The sequence below is a fragment of the Gekko japonicus genome, unplaced genomic scaffold, assembly GCF_001447785.1.
Source record: "Gekko japonicus isolate JY-2015 unplaced genomic scaffold, Gekko_japonicus_V1.1 scaffold1072, whole genome shotgun sequence".
Lineage (NCBI taxonomy): Eukaryota > Metazoa > Chordata > Lepidosauria > Squamata > Gekkonidae > Gekko > Gekko japonicus.
Window position 1 is genome coordinate 284,951 of NW_015173154.1, and position 20,538 is coordinate 305,488.

The following is a 20,538-nucleotide window of genomic DNA, read 5'->3' on the forward strand; positions in this document are numbered from 1 at the left end:
ATCAAACATGGTCCAGTGGAGCCTGAGCGGTGGGTGTTGCCTTCTGACACACTTCTGGTGATGTCAGGGGGTGTGTCATATGCAAATAAGTTATGTAAATGAGTTATGCTAATGAGCTCCTGCACCTTTTTTTCTACGAAATGACCCCTGTCTGTAACGATGTGCAGGTGGGAGTTGTGTTGTCTGCTTTTTTCCAGGGAGCTGTGGGAGAAGGCGAGTTCCCAGCTTCGGCTAGAAACCGTTTGCTAGCTTTATCCCGCGCGCGGGAGGGTGCCTAATTGGCCAGCGCAGTGGGGGGGTGCATACGAATACCCTATATCTTATCATGTCCAAGGGGCAACTGCCATTCTTAACAGTGACTATGTTAACGCATCTATAGCTCTTCAATAAAAGTATAACCTTTTCTGAAAGCGTGTACTCCATTGTTGGCTGTGGGTTCTGACACTAACACTTTTATTAACACGGATATTATCTCCTTCTCTTGGGTTTTTAGTGTAGTGTGGTTATCTATCCTTTATCCTTAGATGTAATCCCCTTCCCATATATTTTCTTTGTAGTTTTATAGTCGTATAAAAATAATAAAAAATATTCCTCTGGGGATTTCAAAAGAAAAAAAGAAGAAGAAGCAAAAGTAAAGAAGCAGCATCTAGCCACAGAGCATGAGAATGGATCCCCCCCATCATGGCAGCATAGCTGACATTGAGATGGATTGACTCAGTAAAAAGCCATGGCCCTCAGATTGCAAGACTTGAGGAAGGGTGTTTTGGAGGACATTAATTCATAGGATCATCGTAAGTCAGAAGCAACTTGACTGCATTTAATACACACACAGCATTTTCTGGGGAAATTACTTAATATACCATCCACTCCTTACCTAGTGCAGTAACAGAAGGCTCCTTCCTAGCATGGATTTCTGCTCAGTTGCCCCCACTCCAGTGCATGCAAAGGGAGTTTCCTCAGTGGTGGCACAGAACTCCTGAGGGTTTCTTCTGTGCCTGTTGCCTTTGATTCTCTTAATTGAGATTCTCCATTATTCTAGGCATGGACTGAAGAACAGTAGAACTCAACATATCACAGAGATGCTCAGTCAGAGAATGCACAGGTGATAGAGAGATGCATCCTTGTGACGGAACAGGCTTGCTCTGACTTACAGACTCTGGTCTGTGGGCCCCCTCCTATTCCACTTCCTGCCACTAGGGCATGCTGCCACCACCTGCTCAGTTTAGGGGTCCTGAATGAGAAGAACAGGGCTCTCAATCCCCCTTCCCCATTCTGAGGCCTGGCCTCAAGGTGTTCTGCTACCCAGTGCCTGGTCACCACAGGGACCAAATGCAATTTCAGGTTTCCCCCTGGAGGGTTTGGAACGGGTGCCTTGACTACTTCCCTCCCAATCTGGGAAATTAGTAGCTTATCCAAGCAGTTGGAGGACTATGTGGTACAGAAACCTAGGGCAACATCCAATATTAAAAAGGATGTATTAAAAAGAAAGTAAGTTTAAGCACACTTAATCACAACAACAGATCAGCACACGGAAGAACAAAGAACAATTGGTCTTTTCCCCTGGTTCTAACACTCCAACTAGGTTTCACAATCTCAGTAGTTACCTAAAAACCTAGACAGTTGCACAGGGTTCTAAAGGCTCCCTGCAGCCAGTGGGCCAAGCCACGTGCCCCTCCCCCAAAGATGGCTACCAGCTTTCAGACCAGCAACCAGAGGTCTGTTCCCTTCCACGAGCCAGCACAAAGAGACCCTCCTTCCTGGGAGCAAGCACCTTTATTAAACCTCTGACTCTACCCAGTTTTACACCACCCTCTCCTCTCCTTTTGACCTGGTCCACCCAGGTGCATCCTGGGGCATGCAGGTGCATCCTGGGAGCCATCCTGGAAGGCATTCTGGGAAATCTTCATGAGTCACCTGGAGGCTCCAAACACCAAATACTCCAATAACCTTGTAAGCCGAGTCATTTGCATAACGATGGCCCCGGTCACACTGGGGGAAAAGGTGCTACTGAAGTGTGGCTTTTTTGAGCCGCATCAAAAGAGAAGTGTGGCGGCGGGATCAGACAGATCCCCCGAGCCGCCGCGCAGTTGCTTCCCGGCATAATCAGATGCCAGGGGAAGCCACAGATTGGTGAGCGAGGCGAGCCCACTGCGCATGTGTGCGCCTGCGCAGTTCAGCAGGGGGCCTCGCATGCTGCCGGAGACGGGCATGCCGGCGATCCCACGGCCGCGCGGACTTTTTGGACTTTTTGGTAGGTGCTTAGCAGGTTTATTTTAACTCCGCATCTTCAGCCAGAAGAGACGGATAAGGGAAGGGTGTGCACCGCTTCCCAGATGTTGCGGTATGATTGCACCCGCTTGATGCGCCCCCGATCGGCAAATCCTCTCGTTTTGACTGGGGCCTATGGCTGGTAACTGACCTAGCTTCTGCCCTTCCAGAGAGAAGAGGGGGAAAAGGAACCCTTTAAAAACTCCTGCCTGTCAACAAAATGGGGTTATTGAGCGCCACACAATGACTCAAAAGAGTGGCTGAACCACACAAATAGTCCTGAAAGAGATCCGATCACCCATAACAGTGGGAGTCTTAATTAAAGAGCGCATGTTTATCGTGTAATGGTTGCAGCACTACAGGAGAGGTGGAGCAGAGCAAGTAAGCACGAGAGCGGTGAGACTAGATGGGGTCCTCCACACAAAAGGGTGAGAAGGGGACAAAGGAGAAGAACGTGCAGAGCAGAAAGGATTAAGGATGACAAGGCTAAACCTCCTGGCTTTCTGGCCATATTTTTAATAGGAAAAAGCTGTGCCATCTCTCACGGTTCAAATCAACGCTTATGGAATGCATTTTAGGTCACCCTTTGTGAGTCATGGAATACCTCGCACTTCTGATTATCAGTGAAATGATGTGACTTTATCATATGTTTGTTTTTCTTTGTGGACACAAACCCTTCTACCCCAGATCTCTTCTCCTTGGATTGCTGGAGTTCTTTGTCTTTTGATACGTCAGAGGAGTGAGGATGTACTGGAGAGCGGGTGGTATTTTGGCGGGTTGATTTCTCTCTGTGTTGTAGACGTTAGATTCCATGTCAAAAATGAAGTCAAATGAGGAGGAAGTTCTTGTATTTTATTGTAATGAAATATGGAAAACAGTTGGGCCAAAGGACCCATCAAAACTGATTGCTTTCTTCTCAGCATAATTAGGAAACATGCCTCAATTAATAGGAAAACAATTAGACCAAATAGTTAACCAAAAATTGACAACTTTCTTCTTTTTCTTCTTCATTTTCTTCTTGAGCATATTCTGAACATATTCAGGAAATACATAAAGTTAAATACTTAAAATGACATCATCATACCATCATCATGGGAATAATATTCAAAAGGCATAATTGGTTACAAAAACTTAAACAACATTTACATGAAAATCTCCTTATTGGTCAAATGTAAGAAAGGTGTGACTATGCAATAGCGTCACATATTTACTTGACATGACCTAAGGCATATCGGCTAAAGCTTGTTCTTCCCCAAACAAAAGTATTCATTACTGATACGAGACTAAAATCTTATCTGACCCAGACATTGAAAGGTTTGCCCTAAGAACTACAGAATCATGAACTTTGTACCTATTATGTTGTCTGCTAACAATATCAGATCTACAAGAGAAAAGCCTTCTATATAACAGGCCTTTCTAACATCCTAATAAAATATTACTTAAGGAATAAATCTATAAAAACCAGAGAAATATAAATATGAACAATCAAGAAGAAGAAACTTATATATAAAAATCTTTATATTCCCATTCATACTACATCTGTGCCAGGCATCCTTTGATCGTGCTGGTTTTCAGTGTGATTCCAACAGTCAGCTTCTCCTCTGGTTCTCATGAGAATTTTGGAATACTGAGCTTGACAAGAGCCCTTTTCTATCCCTTTCTGGGCAGTCCTGTGGCCTCTTCCAGTGTGTTCTCTCTTGCCCTCCTTGTGCTAAAACTCTACAAACGGACGAGGTTGTGGCATCAGTTCTGTAGATCCTGCCCTGACTCATCAGAAGAAGGACTGCTGGGAATTAGGTTATGGAGAAGGGATCGGAAACTTTACCTAAGCAGGAGTCTCTGGGTAAGAAAAGATCTCAAAGTTCACCAGTGTTAGGTAGAAAAAAGCCAAACTGTTAAAATGGAAATAAGCATTATTTTTTCTTTTTCTCTCTGCTTCTCTATTTTTCCTCTTTTCTTTTGTATTTCCAGATAACAACACCTGGTCAGGATTGATGTATGTTATTTTCTGGATAGGCTTTTTAAAAAGTATGTATTATTGACCACTGAGGAAGGCCCTTGGCGTTGAAATGCACGGGGTCTTGTGTTGGTCATTTGACATGTTCATCAACTTTGTACGGGAGATTATTACAGCTCATGTAAACTTTGTTCTGACTCTCAATGCAGCCTGGTATTCAGGCCCTATGTTTTTAATTTTATTATTGTGTATACCATATAAAAATACTTATTTTGATATAATTTTGTCTGCTGTAGCTTGAACCTTGTAGCATTTTCAACACTTTTGTACCCCATGCGCAAAACAATTGGGAAGGCCCTTCCGTGTGTTTTTTTCTTCATTCTATTCAGTGAACGGTTGTTTCTTGGGGGGGGAGGGTAGAATCACTGAACAAAAGATCTGTAGAACTACCCCATGGGGATTGGATTGTACATTCACCAAGCACGTTCACCAAGTGCAGGATGAATTTTGATTGATTTACATGCAGGTTTCCTTAAAATGGAGCCCACTACTTAACATTCCAGATTTTAAGACTGAATATAAGAAGAGCCCTGCTGGGTCAGACCAGGGAGGGTCCCTCCAGTCCAGCCTCCCGTCTCCCACAGGGGCCAACCAGTTCCTCTGGAGGGCCAGCAACAGGGCAGAGAGGCCGAGGCCTTCCCCTGAGAAGGACACCAGGAGAGCCCTGCTGGGTCAGACCAGGGAGGGTCCCTCCAGTCCAGCCTCCCGTCTCCCACAGGGGCCAACCAGTTCCTCTGGAGGGCCAGCAACAGGGCAGAGAGGCCGAGGCCTTCCCCTGAGAAGGACACCAGGAGAGCCCTGCTGGGTCAGACCAGGGAGGGTCCCTCCAGTCCAGCCTCCCGTCTCCCACAGGGGCCAACCAGTTCCTCTGGAGGGCCAGCAACAGGGCAGAGAGGCCGAGGCCTTCCCCTGAGAAGGACACCAGGAGAGCCCTGCTGGGTCAGACCAGGGAGGGTCCCTCCAGTCCAGCCTCCCGTCTCCCACAGGGGCCAACCAGTTCCTCTGGAGGGCCAGCAACAGGGCAGAGAGGCCGAGGCCTTCCCCTGAGAAGGACACCAGGAGAGCCCTGCTGGGTCAGACCAGGGAGGGTCCCTCCAGTCCAGCCTCCCGTCTCCCACAGGGGCCAACCAGTTCCTCTGGAGGGCCAGCAACAGGGCAGAGAGGCCGAGGCCTTTCCCCGATGTGGCCTCCTGGCTCTGGGGTTCAGAGGATTAGTGCCTCTCAGTGTCAAGGTTCTCCTCTGTCACCATGGCTAGTAGCCATTGACTGCCCTCGGGATATGGGAGGAAAGGAATAATTTAGTTACTGGTAAAATCCCGTCCTTCCTCATGTCTAGAGGGCAGTCCGCCGTCCTTTTTGGAGTCCTTGGTCTGGGCCACTCTCTTAGGTGGAGGGAGCCCCATGAGGACCACCTGTCCTCTTTGTTCTTCTGTGCAGTGCTTGGCTTTCGTGCTGCCTTCATTGTTGTGCTCTGTTAAGGGGCATGAGGAGTGTCTCCTTTACACTGGCTGGTCTAGGGAGGCTGGGGTCCCATCCCCTGGCGAGAGTGCCGTTGGCCCCTGTCTTTCAACCAGAAGGTGATATTACCCCAGGTGGTGAAGTTTCCCTCTGTATTTGTTGAAGAATTTATGGTAAGTAACATTTCTTCTTGATGGCACTTAAACCCTCCTCTGACTTTCACTGGATGGCCTCTTAGCTGTTACGTTTTTCTGTATTGTAAACTAATGTTTCAGCATCAGTATAAACATATAACTGTAGGGCATAATATCACTTCCAGTTCCTCACTCCCAAGGCTTTTGCTTGAGCTTTGATTTTCATCCCTTGGTTGGTGTAGACCTTGTTTTCTTCTGTTGCTCTCTTTTTTCATACCTTCTGCATTCTCCTGACACTCTCCACATTAGAACTGCTGACGTTCCTGTCTCATTGTCGGCTGTCAATTTCGTAGGAGGTCTGTAGGAAGGAAAAGGAAGTGTGAAACGGTCTTTCAAATTTGAGTTATTCCGGCATTTACCTGCTCTTTGGCCATGAGGCAGTGGTTCTTGGTTGGTATCCATTGCATGCTGTCTCTTTCAGGAAGATTTGTTTTTTAAAACATGGATTTTTCCCCCCTTTTCCCATCAGGTCTAAGGGCAGGTCTAGCTGCCTCTATTGCAGGGAGTTCCATTATCAGCAAAATGTTGCTAGCAAACATTGATCCATTTGGTGCTACACCTTTTATTGATCCTGATCAAGAATCACTGTAAGAAAAACCATTATTTTTTAATTTATGTTGTCATTTTTGTTCTCATTTAATTGCCATTTTCTTTCTCTGTTTTTCACACAAAATTAACATTTGTAAGTTGTGCAGAGATTTTTTTGTACAGATTGTGACTTCTTCAATGGATTCAGGTGTCCAGACAGGGAGAGGAAATGTGTTTCACTAGCGTTTCCTGGATTCTTTCAGAATTTCCCCTCAAGAAGTCATTTATGCTGTCAGCCTGAAAACAGACCTACGCAAAAGACAACAGGAGATAGTTCTGGTGTCTGGGATGTTCTCCTGTCTCAGAACAGAAAGGCAGGGCTCCCCCCCCATCATCTAGGGAATTGGTAGTTTCAAGATTCTGGAACGGGTGTATTGTACACCACCTGGATTTCTGACATGGGCAAGTGGATCGGCAGTAACTTTCTTACCAGCCCTTTAACTTGCCATTGAGTGTGGGTTTAGGAGCAGTGGAGGCATAGAAGGTTAAGAAGGAAGAGATGTCTACTCAGTCAGCTGCTCCCTCATAGGATCTTTGGTATTCTCCTTTTCCTATCCAAATTAAAGTGCAAGGATATATGCAAGAAGATAGCTCAAGGTAGCCATGGCTTCTGTTTTCTGGGCAATTCACATGGTGGAGTCCAGTCTTTTTTACCCCACGGTTAAGGATAAGGGCAGAAGCAGTGGCGCAGGATCAGGGGATAGATCACACAGAGGACAGCGTGTCTGCTGTTTTGAAGACTGTCAGGAAAGGATTGGCCATATCAGAAGTTTCCCTGAAGGTGAAGGAGTACCTTCTACTCATGTATATGACATGTAGCAGGGGAGTTGCCTGTTTGTGAGAAGGCAGAGCTCTCTGCAGAGGAAGTTGGAAATCAAGCACTGGGACTTGACTTCTCCCCCCCCCCCCCCAGCGCTTCCTGAGTCCCACTTTGGTGTTGGGACACACAAAGCAGGCGTCTCTCCGCACAACCATGTAAGGTAGCCAAAGGGCAAGTGGGAGGAAGCTGCTTGAGGCCAGGTACTGTGCAGCCATGTCCTTGGCTCTCTAAAGGCTGAACTCAGGGGTAGGGCTGGTGTGGCTGCGTTTTTATCCTCCCCTATACCTGCTGGTGAGGAGAGTGTCTGACCCACCTAAGGCTGCCCCTTGCCTGGGTGGGGGGAAGCCCCATCCCTTTAATCAAGGCTTCATGGGGCATTGTTGACATCCATGCTATGAAAAGCATCCACTGCCTGTTTGTATGCATTAAGCCTCTTTTAAAGGGATGGTGCATTTTCCTCCATACCTATTGCTTCAATGAACATACGCATGAAAAGCTATCCATCACTATATGTTTATAAGTGCTGATCCACTTGAATTCACAGAGCAATAGCTGCCAGAATCCAGTTTTAGCATCCATGGATCCCCCCCCCCCCGATTTTTTGCAGCATGCTTTATGCCCATAGCCAGGTATATCTCACATAAATCCCTAAAAGCGGTGAAATCTGGTGCTGTGCATAGAATTAAGCATCCCGAAAAGGGCACCATTCATTTTAAAGTATTATACATTTCTAGCTAGACCAGCTTTAACATTTGTGACAGAGGCGTGGGGAACCTCAAAGGTCGGAGGGGGGGTGTCTCTGCATAAGATCTCCCGTGCTCAAGGAAGGGAGGTGGGATTTCAGATCCCTGCATAGCTCATGGCCCCTCCGCATGCCTTGCAGAAGGACAGTTATGCAAAAGGAGCCTGCATAACTTACCTGTGCATGATTTGCATGGTTTCTGGAGTTCATCTTTTTGTAGTGCTGCACTCTGATTGATTTGCTGGTTGTTGCATGGGGGGGTGGGGTGGGGAATCTGCAGGAAGACCAGGGTGGGTGCTAAGGCGGGATCAGCTGAAAAGCTAGAACTGTACCTTTGTCTGAATATCTGTACATATAATGGCGTCAGTCTACTGTGTGTGTCATGATGATTATCATAGAACTGTGTATTTCTTTGATAGGGAAGGATATTCAGAGAAATGTGTCATGAACAACTATTTTGGCATTGGATTAGATGCAAAGATTTCATTAGAATTTAATAATAAGCGGGAGGAGCACCCTGAAAAATGCAGGTAATCAAGTCACTACTAAGCCTTGAAACAAAAGTATTTCATGTAAATGTATATGTTACCGTTATCCTTTCTCCCTTGGACATATTAAAAAATGATTAGTATTTTCCAGGAACCTGGAATTGTTCATGCCTCGAAACGTTCATTTCCCTTTTGCTTTTAGAAGCAGAACAAAGAATATGATGTGGTATGGTGTGCTTGGTACAAAGGAGTTATTGCAGCGGACGTACAAGAACCTGGAACAAAAAGTTCAGCTTGAGGTATGGCTTCGTATCGTGGGCGGTCCAGGGGGGGCCAGAGAGCCCTCGGGCTGCCCCCGTCCCAGGGCCCTGGGCTCCATCCTTCCACCTTCGAGCAGCTTCCTTGTGTGGCTTAGGAAGGTTGGCAAGGCTGTGGCCCGGTGGGACTTCTGCTTGGCATCTGGCTGCTGCCAGGGGGAACGGGAGGGCAGAGGGGACGGGAGTGCAGAGAGGAGGGGCTCTTCCACACCTGCCACCAGGCCTGCTGCTGAGCCCCTCCATGTCTTAAAGTGTCCATAGAAGCAGCCACGGGAAGAGCCGTGGGAAGACAGGCAGCCACCTTGTGTTAGTTCAGGCCAAACTGGGGCCTCCCCTGACTCACGCGTGAGTTTTGTTGCATGGTCTCTCTTGTGGATTGCAGTGCGATGGGCAGTACATCCCCCTCCCCAGTCTCCAGGGCATCGCTGTTCTCAACATCCCAAGCTATGCTGGCGGCATTAATTTCTGGGGCGGAACGAAGGAGGATGATGTAAGTAGCACTTTTCTTAAAGGAATTCTGATCCCTCAATCCTTTCCCTCTTCTTCATAGGTAGTCTGAATAGCCAGAATGTTCTGGCATGCATACATAAAGTCTTCTACTTACACAGCAGTCAGTTTCTCTTCTTCTGGTGTGTAACTCTTGTAAGGTGTGCCTGCAGTTGTGTTTGACATTGCAGTCCTGCACTATATACGAAAGCCTTCATATTTCCCAGTTGTGTTTAAGAGATTCCGGAGTATAGACTCCATGAATGCTGGTGTTGCAGTATTCAGGGTTCCCTGACAAATTAGAGATCACACTAGGCACAGGCTTGGATACGATGACATCTTCCTCCTTCTGCTTCTCTCTGGCTATTGCAGGGGTGGGAAATGGTCAGTAAAGTCAGTATTTCTTTGATTTTTGTGAATGCAGTTTGTGTTTTCCCATTTTCATTACCGCATTTTTGGGGAAACATGATGACCTCCCAGTGAGAAGACAGATTGTTCTCAGTTTAGTTATGAAGTACTTTAAGGACTTTGTTCCTAAGAGTAAAAGTGATTTGGTGAAATCTTCCACAAAGTGTAGAAACATAATTAACCTCTTAAAACATGAGACAATGAAAGTAGAGGTGATGGATATTGTGGGATTCAACATGGCACAGCTCATGCTAGAAGGAGTTGAGAAAGCAATGGAAGAAGAGGGCAAGGGGGAAAAATGCTTGTGGATGCAGTGCAGAAAACTGTTGAAAAGTGAAAGAGTTCGTGAATAACTTTATTTATTTATAACCCGCCCTCCCCGCCGGAGTGGGCTCAGGGCGGCTTACAGAGAGATTAAACATATAGGTAACAAATGATATACAATCTTAAATAATAAAACTTTGCATTATCATAAAGTGCTAGTAAGTGATCAGGTACTTATAACAATGCTTACAGAAGGGGGAACCAATACTAGTGTTGTAATCAGATGATCTATATTGGTGGTTGGTTCATCTTGGTCTCTATATTTAGGCAACAGCACAGGCCAAGGACCAGGGCAGCCACCACTGAGAAGGCCCTGGCCCTGGTTGTGGCCAGCCTGGCATCTTTAGGACCTGGGAGGCCAATCGATTTTGTGACCCTGAGTGCAGTGCTCTCTGGGGAACATGTGGAGAAAGGCGTTCTTCTCAGGTATGTGGGCCCCTAACCATAAAGGGCCTTAAAGGTACGTACCAGCACCTTGAAGCGGATTCGGTATGCTGTCGGCAGCTCGTGCAGTGCTTTCAGCACAGGCTGGATGTGCTCCTGCATAGGGAAGCCCATCAGAAGCCTGGCTGCAGCATTTTACACTAGCTGTAGCTTCTGGGTTTGGGTCAAGGGCAGCCCCATGTAGAGAGCATTACAGTAGTCCAATCTCGAGGTGACCATCACATGGATCATTGTCGCCAAGCTGTTGCATTTGAGGAAGGGAACCAACTGTCTAATCAGCTGGAGGTGGTAAAAGGCTGATTTGGCAGTGGCTGCTACCTGGGCCTCCATTGTTAGTGAGGCATCCAGGAGCACTCCGAAGCTCCTAACCTCTGGCGCTGGCACCAACTGCACCCCATCGAAGGTCAGAAGTAGGATCCCTAGCCTCGGGCCGCCCCAGCTCAGGCACAGGACCTCCGTCTTTGTCGGATTCAATTTCAGTTGGCTCATTCTGAGCCAACCAGCCACAGCTTGTAACGCCAGGTCCAGGTCTTCCAGGGTTAGCAACAGATAGAGCTGAGTGTCATCCGCATACTGGCGACATCCCAGCCCATGCCTCCGGGCACTCTGGGCAAGGGGGCACATGTAGATGTTAAATAGCATTGGGGACAGCACCGCCCCTTGGGGCACTCCACAAATCAATGGGTGCCTTTGGGATAGCTGCTCCCCTAGCACCACCCTTTGTCTCCCAACCATGAAGGAAGGAAGCCAGCCATTGCGAGGCAGGCCCCTGGACCTCCAGTGTTGGCGAGGTGATGGATCAGTAACTGATGGTTGACCATGTCAAACGCCGCCAACAGGTCCAATAGCAACATCGCTGCCAATCCACCCTGATCCAGATGCCTCCGGAGGTCATCCAGGAGGGTTTCTGTCCCGTGGCCTGTGCGGAAACCGGACTGGAAAGGATCTAGAATGCCTCCGGAGGTCATCCATGAGGGCAACCAGTGCCGCCTCTATCCCGTGGCCTGGGCAGAAACCGGACTGGAAAGGATCTAGAATGGACGTGTCATCCAAAAAGCTCTGTAGCTGAATTGCCACGTCCCTCTCAGTTATTTTGCCCAAACAGGACAGATTGGAGACCAGCCTGTTCGGCCCGATCCAGAGATGGCTTTTTAAGGAAGGGACAAAGCACAGCTTCCTTGAGTGCCCTCTAGGGCAGGGGGTGGCCAAACCACGGCTCAGGAGTCACATGCGGCTCTTTCACATCTATTGTGCGGCTCCCGGCAAGGCGGCTGGGGACGCGAAGGGAAGGCATCGGCCTCCCTGGTTGGTCTCCCCTTTCCCCGCCAGTGTTCCCCTCCCTGGGTAGGCTTGAGGTGGGGGGGGGAAGCAGAGGAAGAAGGCAACTTTAACTTAAAATGCATTCTCTAAGCCCCCCCCCCCCTCCAAGCCTACAAATATCATTGGACAAATAAATATCATTATCAATATCTGTTTTTACCCCTTTTGTTTTTATTTTTGGCAGTCTCATTCAATGGTAATAAAAAACCAAATGTGCACATTTCCAATAAAAACACGTGTGTGATATTTGCTCCTGTCTTGTGGCTCTCAAACATCTGATGTTTATTCATTGTGGCTCTTGCCTTAAGCACGCTTGGCCACCCCTCCCCTAGGGAACTGTCCCTCCGAGAGGGACTTGTTGATAATCTCCCTTAGGGCATCTCGAAACCCATCACGGCCAGCTTTAATTAGCCATGATGGGCACGGGTCAAGGCAGCACGTGGTAGGGCATACAGTTAAGAGCAGTTTGTCAACTTCCTCCAGGCTGAGCGGACTGAAATAATCCATAACCTGACTAGAAGACTTGCATGGAGCCTTGAGTACACTTACTGTCTTAACTGTGGCGGGGAGGTCACGGCAAAGCGACAGGACTTTATCTGCAAAGTAGCTCACAAAGGCCTCACAGCCAGTGTCCAGTTCCCTAACATTTCGTCTGCCTTGTGGCAGAATAGTCATAGACCTAATTATTCTAGATAATTGGGCTGGGCATGAGCTTGCAGACACAATCGTGGCCATATAATACTCTCAGTGGCTTTGACTGCCATCTCATAGGATCTCATAAACGTCCTATAAGATGATGTGGCTTCATCGCAGGTGTACCGCTACTGCTGCTCTAGCCATCATAGCCTTCACTTCATCAGCTGAAACTCCTCAGTAAACTAAGGAGCTAGCCTAGAGTGAGGACGCAGAGGACGTCAGGGAGCGATCTCATCGATGGCTGCTGAGAGTCAGCTGTGCCAACCCTCCACAAGCTCATCTAACGAGCCGCCAGGGGGCATCGGATCCCGCAGGGCCATTTGGGTCCGTGGGCAAGCTGAAACCTGCTCGCTGCCCAAACAGGGTCAGGGTGAAACATTCAGATGGGCCTTCAGGGCATGATGGTCCGACCATGGCACTGCTGAGGCTGTGACCTGGTCCACTGTGACCCCTGCTGCAAAGATCAGATCGAGCGTGTGTCCGGTCTGGTGAGTGGGAGTCCCAGCGCCACCAGGGATGGCACTAGGTCCATCGCCCGAGTGGAGGCCACATCGTCTGCATGGACACTGAAATCACGCAGGACAGTCGGTCTAGGGTGTTCCAGTGCCCAGCCCGACACGGCCTCCACCAGGGATGGCAGGCTGCTGGCCGGTTCTTTTTTCATCAAAAAGCCAAAGATAAAGTACGAGCAAAGACAAGTCTTATAGTAATTATGTTTTGTTGTCATAATTATTACTTTATGTTTGGTTTTTAATATGCTTTTGCTGTTTTGCCATTTTATTATCTGCAGTATGTGATTATTTTAAAAAGGGAATCTTTTTTGCCTTAAATTTGTACAATAATGAAAACATTGTCCTCTACTCATTAAAACAATCAATAAAAAGGTGTGCAGTCCTTTTATCTGGGTCACCTCTAACTATGGGGATGGTGGAGGCCAGATAATTTTAATGAAGTCCTGGTTTTACATTTAAAACGCTAGCTTATCAGTAGGGTGACATTAAATTGTTCAGTAATTTGTCAGTATTTGGTCAGTTTTTTAGGAATTTTGGTCAGTAAAATCAGTATTTTTGACCCTCTGACTAGTGTCCCCCCCTGCTATTGCAGAGGGCCTCCATCCTCCCTGATGGTGCTCACACCTCCCCTGCAGCAAGCGCTTCCAGGTGCACGAGGGTTCCAAGGAAAGCCCTGGCCTTGGGCGTGCTGAAGGTAGAGGACACCAGTGCCATAGCCACAGGGGGGAAAGCCTCTTCAGCAGCCGGAGAAAAGCACAAGAGGGAACATGGTCATGATCCAAGCCTGGCTCTGAGCAGCTCATAGGGATCTCTTCAGATCATAAGAAGAGAAGAAGAAGAGGTTGGATTTATACCCCACACTTCACTACCTGAGGGAGTCTCAGAGCGGCTTACAATCTCCTTCCCCTTTCCCTCCCCACAATGGACACCCTGTAAGGTAGGTGGGGCTGAGAGAGCTCTTTTGAGGACTGCCACTAAGAGAACAGCTCTGAGAGAACTTGTAACTGACCCAAGGTCACACCAGCAGCTGCATGTGGAAGAGCAGGGAATCAAACCTGGTTCTCCCAGATTAGAGTCCGTACTCCTAACCACTGCACCAAACTGGCTCTCCATGGATGTTTTCTTTTCCCTCTCTCAGATATTTGGGGCGCCGTCGTTTGATGATAAGATCTTGGAGGTTGTTGCGGTATTTGGCAGCATGCAGATGGCTGTCTCCCGTGTTATCAAGCTACAACACCACAGGATTGCGCAGGTGTGTGTGTATTGTTTGAAATATATAGAATGAGCTGGCAAGGCAAGCTCTGAAGAGGCTGAAGAGCACGTGAAGGGTTTATTTATTTATTTTGGGGGGATTTATACCCCGCCCTATCCAGTAGCTCAGGGCGGTTGACTTTTGTTTTTCATTTTATGAGTTGTGTGAATTGTTTTTTCATTTTATGAGTTGTGTGAATTGCCAGACATGGCAAAGTGCGGCAGATTTGGGGGGGGCTGCCTTGAGACCAACCCGGAGGGAGTCACAGCCACTAATGACCCCCACACTTCTTTTTGTCAGTTTCCTTGAATGTATTAGCCCAAATTGAAAACTGTTTTATTGTCTTTCAGTGCCGATCAGTAAAAATCACCATACTTGGGGAGGAAGGAGTCCCAGTACAAGTAGATGGAGAGGCATGGATCCAACCCCCGGGAATTATTAAAATCGTGCATAAAAACAGAACACAGATGCTGACCCGTGACCGAGTATGTTATTGCGAGGATTCTATGTTTGTTATTAAATATCTTTGTGAAAACCTTGATTCATTTGCATTTAGGTAGGATACATCAAGATAGGTCTACAAAGGCAGATCTGTACTTGTTGGAAGCTCAGGTTTTCATAGAGCTATCAGGTCATCAGAGGCAGTGGAGTTTCACTTCCATACACGCTGCAAGGAAAAGCAGGGTTCTTATTGTTAAACTTTCCTATTAGTAGCTGCTGCAACAAATAACAGAGTTAACTTATAATAATTGCTTAAAAGTGTAGCATGAATTTGTTGATGGGTGGGAGATTTAGGATGGACAAAAGGAAATACTTCTTTACACAGAGAGTGATTAAAATGTGGAATTCACTGCCAGAGGATATCTCTCCTTATATATAATTGAGTAAGGGAGCAGAGAAAAAAATGCGCACCATCAGCCATTGGCCTGCCAGCTGCCACTCAAGGCTGCTGGCGTGCCATTGGCTGGGAGGCAGGAGGTGAACGCTGTGAGCAAACGCCGTTGCCAGGAGCCGGGGAAGGGAGGCTGCGAGGCCAGGCGACGGGGCTGGGCGGGGGCCGGTGCCAGGAGGATGCGGCAGCCCCGGAGAAGCGGAATGTCAGCGAGGGGGACGGCAGAGGCCGGGACGGCGGGTGAGGAGCTCATTCCCGAACGGCTGGCCGGTCTGCCTCACTCCACCACCTTCTTCAGCAGGGGGGGCCTGTGCCGGGGCCACCTGGCCTCAGGGACGGGGGAGGCGGCCGCCGTGTCCGGGGACTGGTAGGTGATGGCCCCACTCCTGCCACACTGACCATTGCCTCCACCCACTGCGCAACAACGATCCAGCGCAGCCTGAGGCATTCACCCCGGCCGTGCATGTCTTTGCTTTCCTACCTTTCCACCGGTGAGAGGCAAAGTCCTTCAGTGGGGCGAGATTGTGGCCCCACCAAGTGCGAGGCTTCTTTCTGGCGGCCGGGACGGCCTTCGCCACCTGGGACAGCCGTCACTGGCCAGGCCGCAGGCACTGCATTGGAGGGGACTCCGCTGGCCCCGGGAATGCTCGGGGGGTGGGGGAGGTTGCAGCACGCTGTGCCCCAGCCCTGCTTCACCGGGCGGGCCCGGCCCCAGCCCCCTTGCCCCAAGCCGACAGCTTTCCCTCGGGCCCGTTGCCTCCTCCCGCAACGGGCATTTCCCCTAGTAATGATATAATGCACAAAAAGGTGTATACAAAAGTGTATTCAAAAACCAGAGCAACCACCTTGTGTATAAATAAAGATACTGCAACTCATATATGTTTTTGTGTATTCTATTAACTCGCAAAAAGTCTAGATAAACAATTACATAATATGTATACACTCATAGAAGACTGGAATTCTAGGAAAGTCCTTAATTTGACAGTGGCTTCATCTATATGCCCCAGTATGAGAACTTCATTCTCTGTTACTTTTATAGCTCTCATGATATGTGCTGTGGGGTCATTATTTATTGCACTGTAATGTGAGGGATTATCCAAAAAACATCTCACCATGAGATGGTAATCTGCGGTGTTCATAATGACAGTAGCTCCAACTTTATCAGTCTGTTTGATGGTAATGAACTCATCCTTAAGTAATGTATTTAAAGTTCTATATTCTTCCAAAGTCATATTGTGTCTACTATGGCTCCTGGGGTGCTCAAATTGCTCCATGTCTGTTAATACTAGTTTCTCAAATACTTATAACACTGGTTCATTCACCTTAGGAACAAAAGCTGATTTTGGACTCTGTTTATTGAAATCCATATTATCAGACTCACCAAACAGTACTTTTAACTTCAGCTGTCTCATAAGTAAATAGAAATCAATCCTAGTTTGTGAGTTAATAGAATACACATAAACGTATATGAGTTGCAATATTTTTATTTATACACAAAGGATGTATTGATGGCTGGAGGCTTAGACGTCTTTATTATTATAGCGCACCCTCCCCTACACAGTAAGACTCAGGGTGGGTCACAACATTGAAAATCAACATACAATTAAATACAGTTAAGATTAAAATTAACAATCCCAATGTTTACAGTTCCACACTAGATGACACAATGTCAGGCTCGGGTTGATTGATCATATGTAACTGTTGTATTGCCATTCAAGATTCCCTGAGGTATCTTCCCCTGCTCTAACCTAGCTTACCCTTTTCCCCCTTAGAGTGTATTTTAGCGGTCTTATCTTCTACCCTCACCTGCCACAGCATTCCTAGGGGGAGGGGAGCAAGAATGAAAGTGAGAGTGCATCTGTAGGATTTATCCCCCGCCCTTCACTACCCGAAGGTGGCTCAGAGCGGCTTACAAACTCCTTTCCCTTCCCCTCCCCACAGCAGGCACCCTGTGAGGTGGGTGGGGCTCAGAGAGCTCTTGACAGAAACTGCTCCTTTTCAAGAACAGCTCTTGTCAGAACTGTGGCTTGCCCAAGGTCATCCAGCCAGGTGCAAGTGGAGGAGTGGGGAATCAAACCCAGTTCTCCCAGATTAGAGTCCGCGCATTTAACCACTATACCAAACTGGCTTGCTGTTGTAACTCTTCTATGGAGCCCCAACGAGACATCGTTTCACACGGGAAGATGTCCATGGAGAAAAGTCTTTGATTAGCTAGAGGAGGACCCTAATTTCTATGGTCTAGGTAGATTACTGATGTGTATGAATGGAATGTGTGATTGTAAATATATGCACCTTACCCGCCTTACCACCTCAGTTCTAACAAAAGAAGTCATTCCCTAAACATCTCATATCTTCCAATAAAACTTTCAATCAAGAAAGTATGCATGGAGAGTGATTTGACTGGGACTCTGACAGATTGTCAGAACTGAACCATTCTCCTACCTGGCACCCCTTCACAACAGGGGGAACAGAGATGGAGACGGCAGGGCAGGCACCAGTACCGGTTCTGAACCCAAGAACCCACTGCCTGATACCCAAAAGAAGAAGCCCGCAAAAACACCAAGTTCATGGTTGAAGAAGCAGGTGTTCTTCCAGCCCTCGATTGCTGGGATGATCAGGACTGGTTGGGGGGCATCCCGGGGCTCCAGGGGACTAAAAGAGCATGAGAGACACCGGGTCTCTCGCACCTTTCAAGATGACCCCAAATTGGGCAAGATGCAAGAGGAGTGGGAGGAAGACTCCTCCGTAGACAGAGTCGACCAGTCTGCACTCAGATCTATGGGAACTGAAGGAGGGGGTTCCAATACCTTGTAAAAAAGTTGCCTAAGTTAGTGAAGGAGTTAATGGAGAAAGACGTCTCCGAAACCTCAGGGGAGGATGAGGAGGAGGAGAAGGAAGATGAAGCCAAGCCACCCCCCTCGACCCACTCCACGAAAAGGCAGCATGGAACACGAACAACCTCGGGACGCCTTGGAGGCGACCATTGATGGGAACCTCGCCAAGCTGGCATTCTTTGCCATCCAGGTACACAAGATGCTAAGGGAATGGGGCCACACCTTCGCGTCAGATGAGCAGAGGTTGACTTTGTGGGGTTGTGACTGTGAGATAGAGCAGTGGACTGGTTTGTGGGCCTGTATAATGTGGCTGCGCCTGAGCTGAAAGACTTTGACACTTTTATGCAAGCCTTCCGTCACCAGTTTGAAGACCCTTGGAACTGGAGAAGGCGAGAACCAGACTGAGGGGCATTCGCCAGGGCACTCGTTTGGTGCAAGAGTATTCCGACGAGTTCAAGGCAACCGTGGCAAAACTCCTGGGCTGGCCAGAAGAGGTTCTCATCGAATTCTACCATGCTGGTCTGAATACCATCATTCTAGAGAAAGCGCTGGCCCAAGACAGCCCCCTTACTTTGGCTGGCTGGATCTAGGTGGTATGTGAGGCATAAAACTGCCACAACCTGGTGAAGTTATACCACCATAAGGCTCCGGCCCGTGGGGGGGGGCAATGCAAGGAGCGCGAGGCAGAGGGTTCCCGCCGAGCGGGGACCGAAAACACCGTCTGAAGAATGGGCTCTGTCTGAGATGCAGAAGGTCGGGCCACTTTGCCATCGATTGCACTTGGGCCTGACCCAAAGACAGAGATCGGTGTGAGGAATGGCGTGAGGTCCGCTGAGAGAAAAAGGGAAAGGTACCCGGGAAATGACCAAAGTCGCCCAGAGCCCTGCAAGCCGCAGAGTTCCCCTCCTCAAGCACCACCTCCTCCAGCGATGGAGATGAGCCTCAGATGCAGTGAAAAGTCCAGGACCTGCTGTGAAGGGCACCAGCCAGCAGGTCCGTGAGACCCCGGGGCGAGACTCGGTGAGAAACTGTACCTCCTTGTTTTTTGTGACTGTGACTGTTTTACACCCTGAGGCCAAGACCCAAATACGGATGCGGGCCCTAATTGATTCGGGTTGTTCCCAAGACTTAATAAGCCCTTCGTTAGTTACGAGTTTGGGGGCTGCGGTAATCAAGATAGAGGAGCCAGTACCAAACTACTGATTTGCTCGTGGGGGTTTTGGTCTTTCATAGTGCACCCAACTGCCCAATTCCCTATGGTGCTGGGAAACCCATGGCTCGCAGCGCACGACCGTTACGTACCATGGAGCCAAGGAACATTAACTTTCCTAGACGCCCGTTGCAAGAGCACCAGTGGAATCGTAACTGGGGGGAGGAGCCATGCCCTTCGGAATATAGAGACTTGGGGCGGGTGTTTGAAGAATGTTAGGCTGATGAGTTGCCCCCTCATCGAAAAACTGACTGTGCAATAGAAACCCTGCCAAGGCACAGGACTTTTTGCGAGTTAATAGAAGAAAGATGGGGGGTTGAGGCTGTGTACTGACTATAGGAGTTTAATGCCATTTCCATGTCTAATGCATACCCCTTGCTGCTAATCAAAGACTTACTGGCCGAAGTGGCCAGAGGGAAAATATTCACTAAACTGGATATTTGGGATGCTTACATTGTTGTTGTTGTTGTTCAGTCGCACAGTCGAGTCCGACTCTTCGCGACCCCATGGACCAGCTCCCGCCAGGCCCTCCTGTCTTCCGCCGTCCTCTGAAGTTGGCTCAATTTCATGTTCGTTGCATCGATGACACTGTCTAACCATCTCATCCTTTGCTGTCCCCGTCTTCTTTGACCTTCAATCTTTCCCAGCATCAGGGTCTTCTCCAGTGAGTGCTCCCTTCTCATTTGGTGGCCAAAGTATTTGAGCTTCAGTTTCATTATCTGGCCTTCCAGGGAACAGTCCGGGTTGATTTCTTTTAGGATTGACTGATTTGATCTTCTTGCAGTCCAAGGGACTCTCAAGAGTCTTCTCCAGCACCATAGTTCAAAAGAATCTATTCTTCGGCGTGCGGCCTTCCTTATAGTCCAACTCTCGCAGCCATACATGACTACTGGGAATACCATTGCTTTGACCATGCGGATGTTTGTTGGCAGGGTGATGTCTCTACTTTTTATCATGCTGTTTAGGTTCGCCATCGCTTTCCTCCCAAGGAGCAGGCGTCTTTTAATTTCATGGCTGCAGTCACAGTCTGCGGTGATCTGGGATCCCAGGAACGTGAAGTCTGTCACTACTTCCACGACTTCCCCTTCTATTTGCCAAGGAGTGATGGGGCCGGATGCCATGATCTTAGTTTTTTTGATGTTGAGCTTCAAGCCCACTTTTTTACATCGATCTAATTTATTGCAGCAAGAGCCAGTAAAACAGTACGATTCTGATATAAGAAGGATTAAAACAGTAATAACATGGGAATAGTATAAAAACATTAACAA

General features: G+C 48.1%; 1 protein-coding gene across 1 annotated transcript in view; it reads left to right on the forward strand.

Moving 5' to 3' along the window:
• Positions 1 to 20,538, forward strand: part of LOC107119804 (diacylglycerol kinase eta-like) — a 206,573-nt gene that overhangs the window by 147,925 nt on the left and 38,110 nt on the right. The window contains exons 24-29 of the mRNA XM_015422396.1: positions 6,407 to 6,524; positions 8,507 to 8,617; positions 8,778 to 8,874; positions 9,275 to 9,382; positions 14,221 to 14,334; positions 14,685 to 14,819. Coding sequence (XP_015277882.1) covers positions 6,407 to 6,524; positions 8,507 to 8,617; positions 8,778 to 8,874; positions 9,275 to 9,382; positions 14,221 to 14,334; positions 14,685 to 14,819 — 683 coding nt within the window. The remainder of the gene's footprint in view (positions 1 to 6,406; positions 6,525 to 8,506; positions 8,618 to 8,777; positions 8,875 to 9,274; positions 9,383 to 14,220; positions 14,335 to 14,684; positions 14,820 to 20,538) is intronic.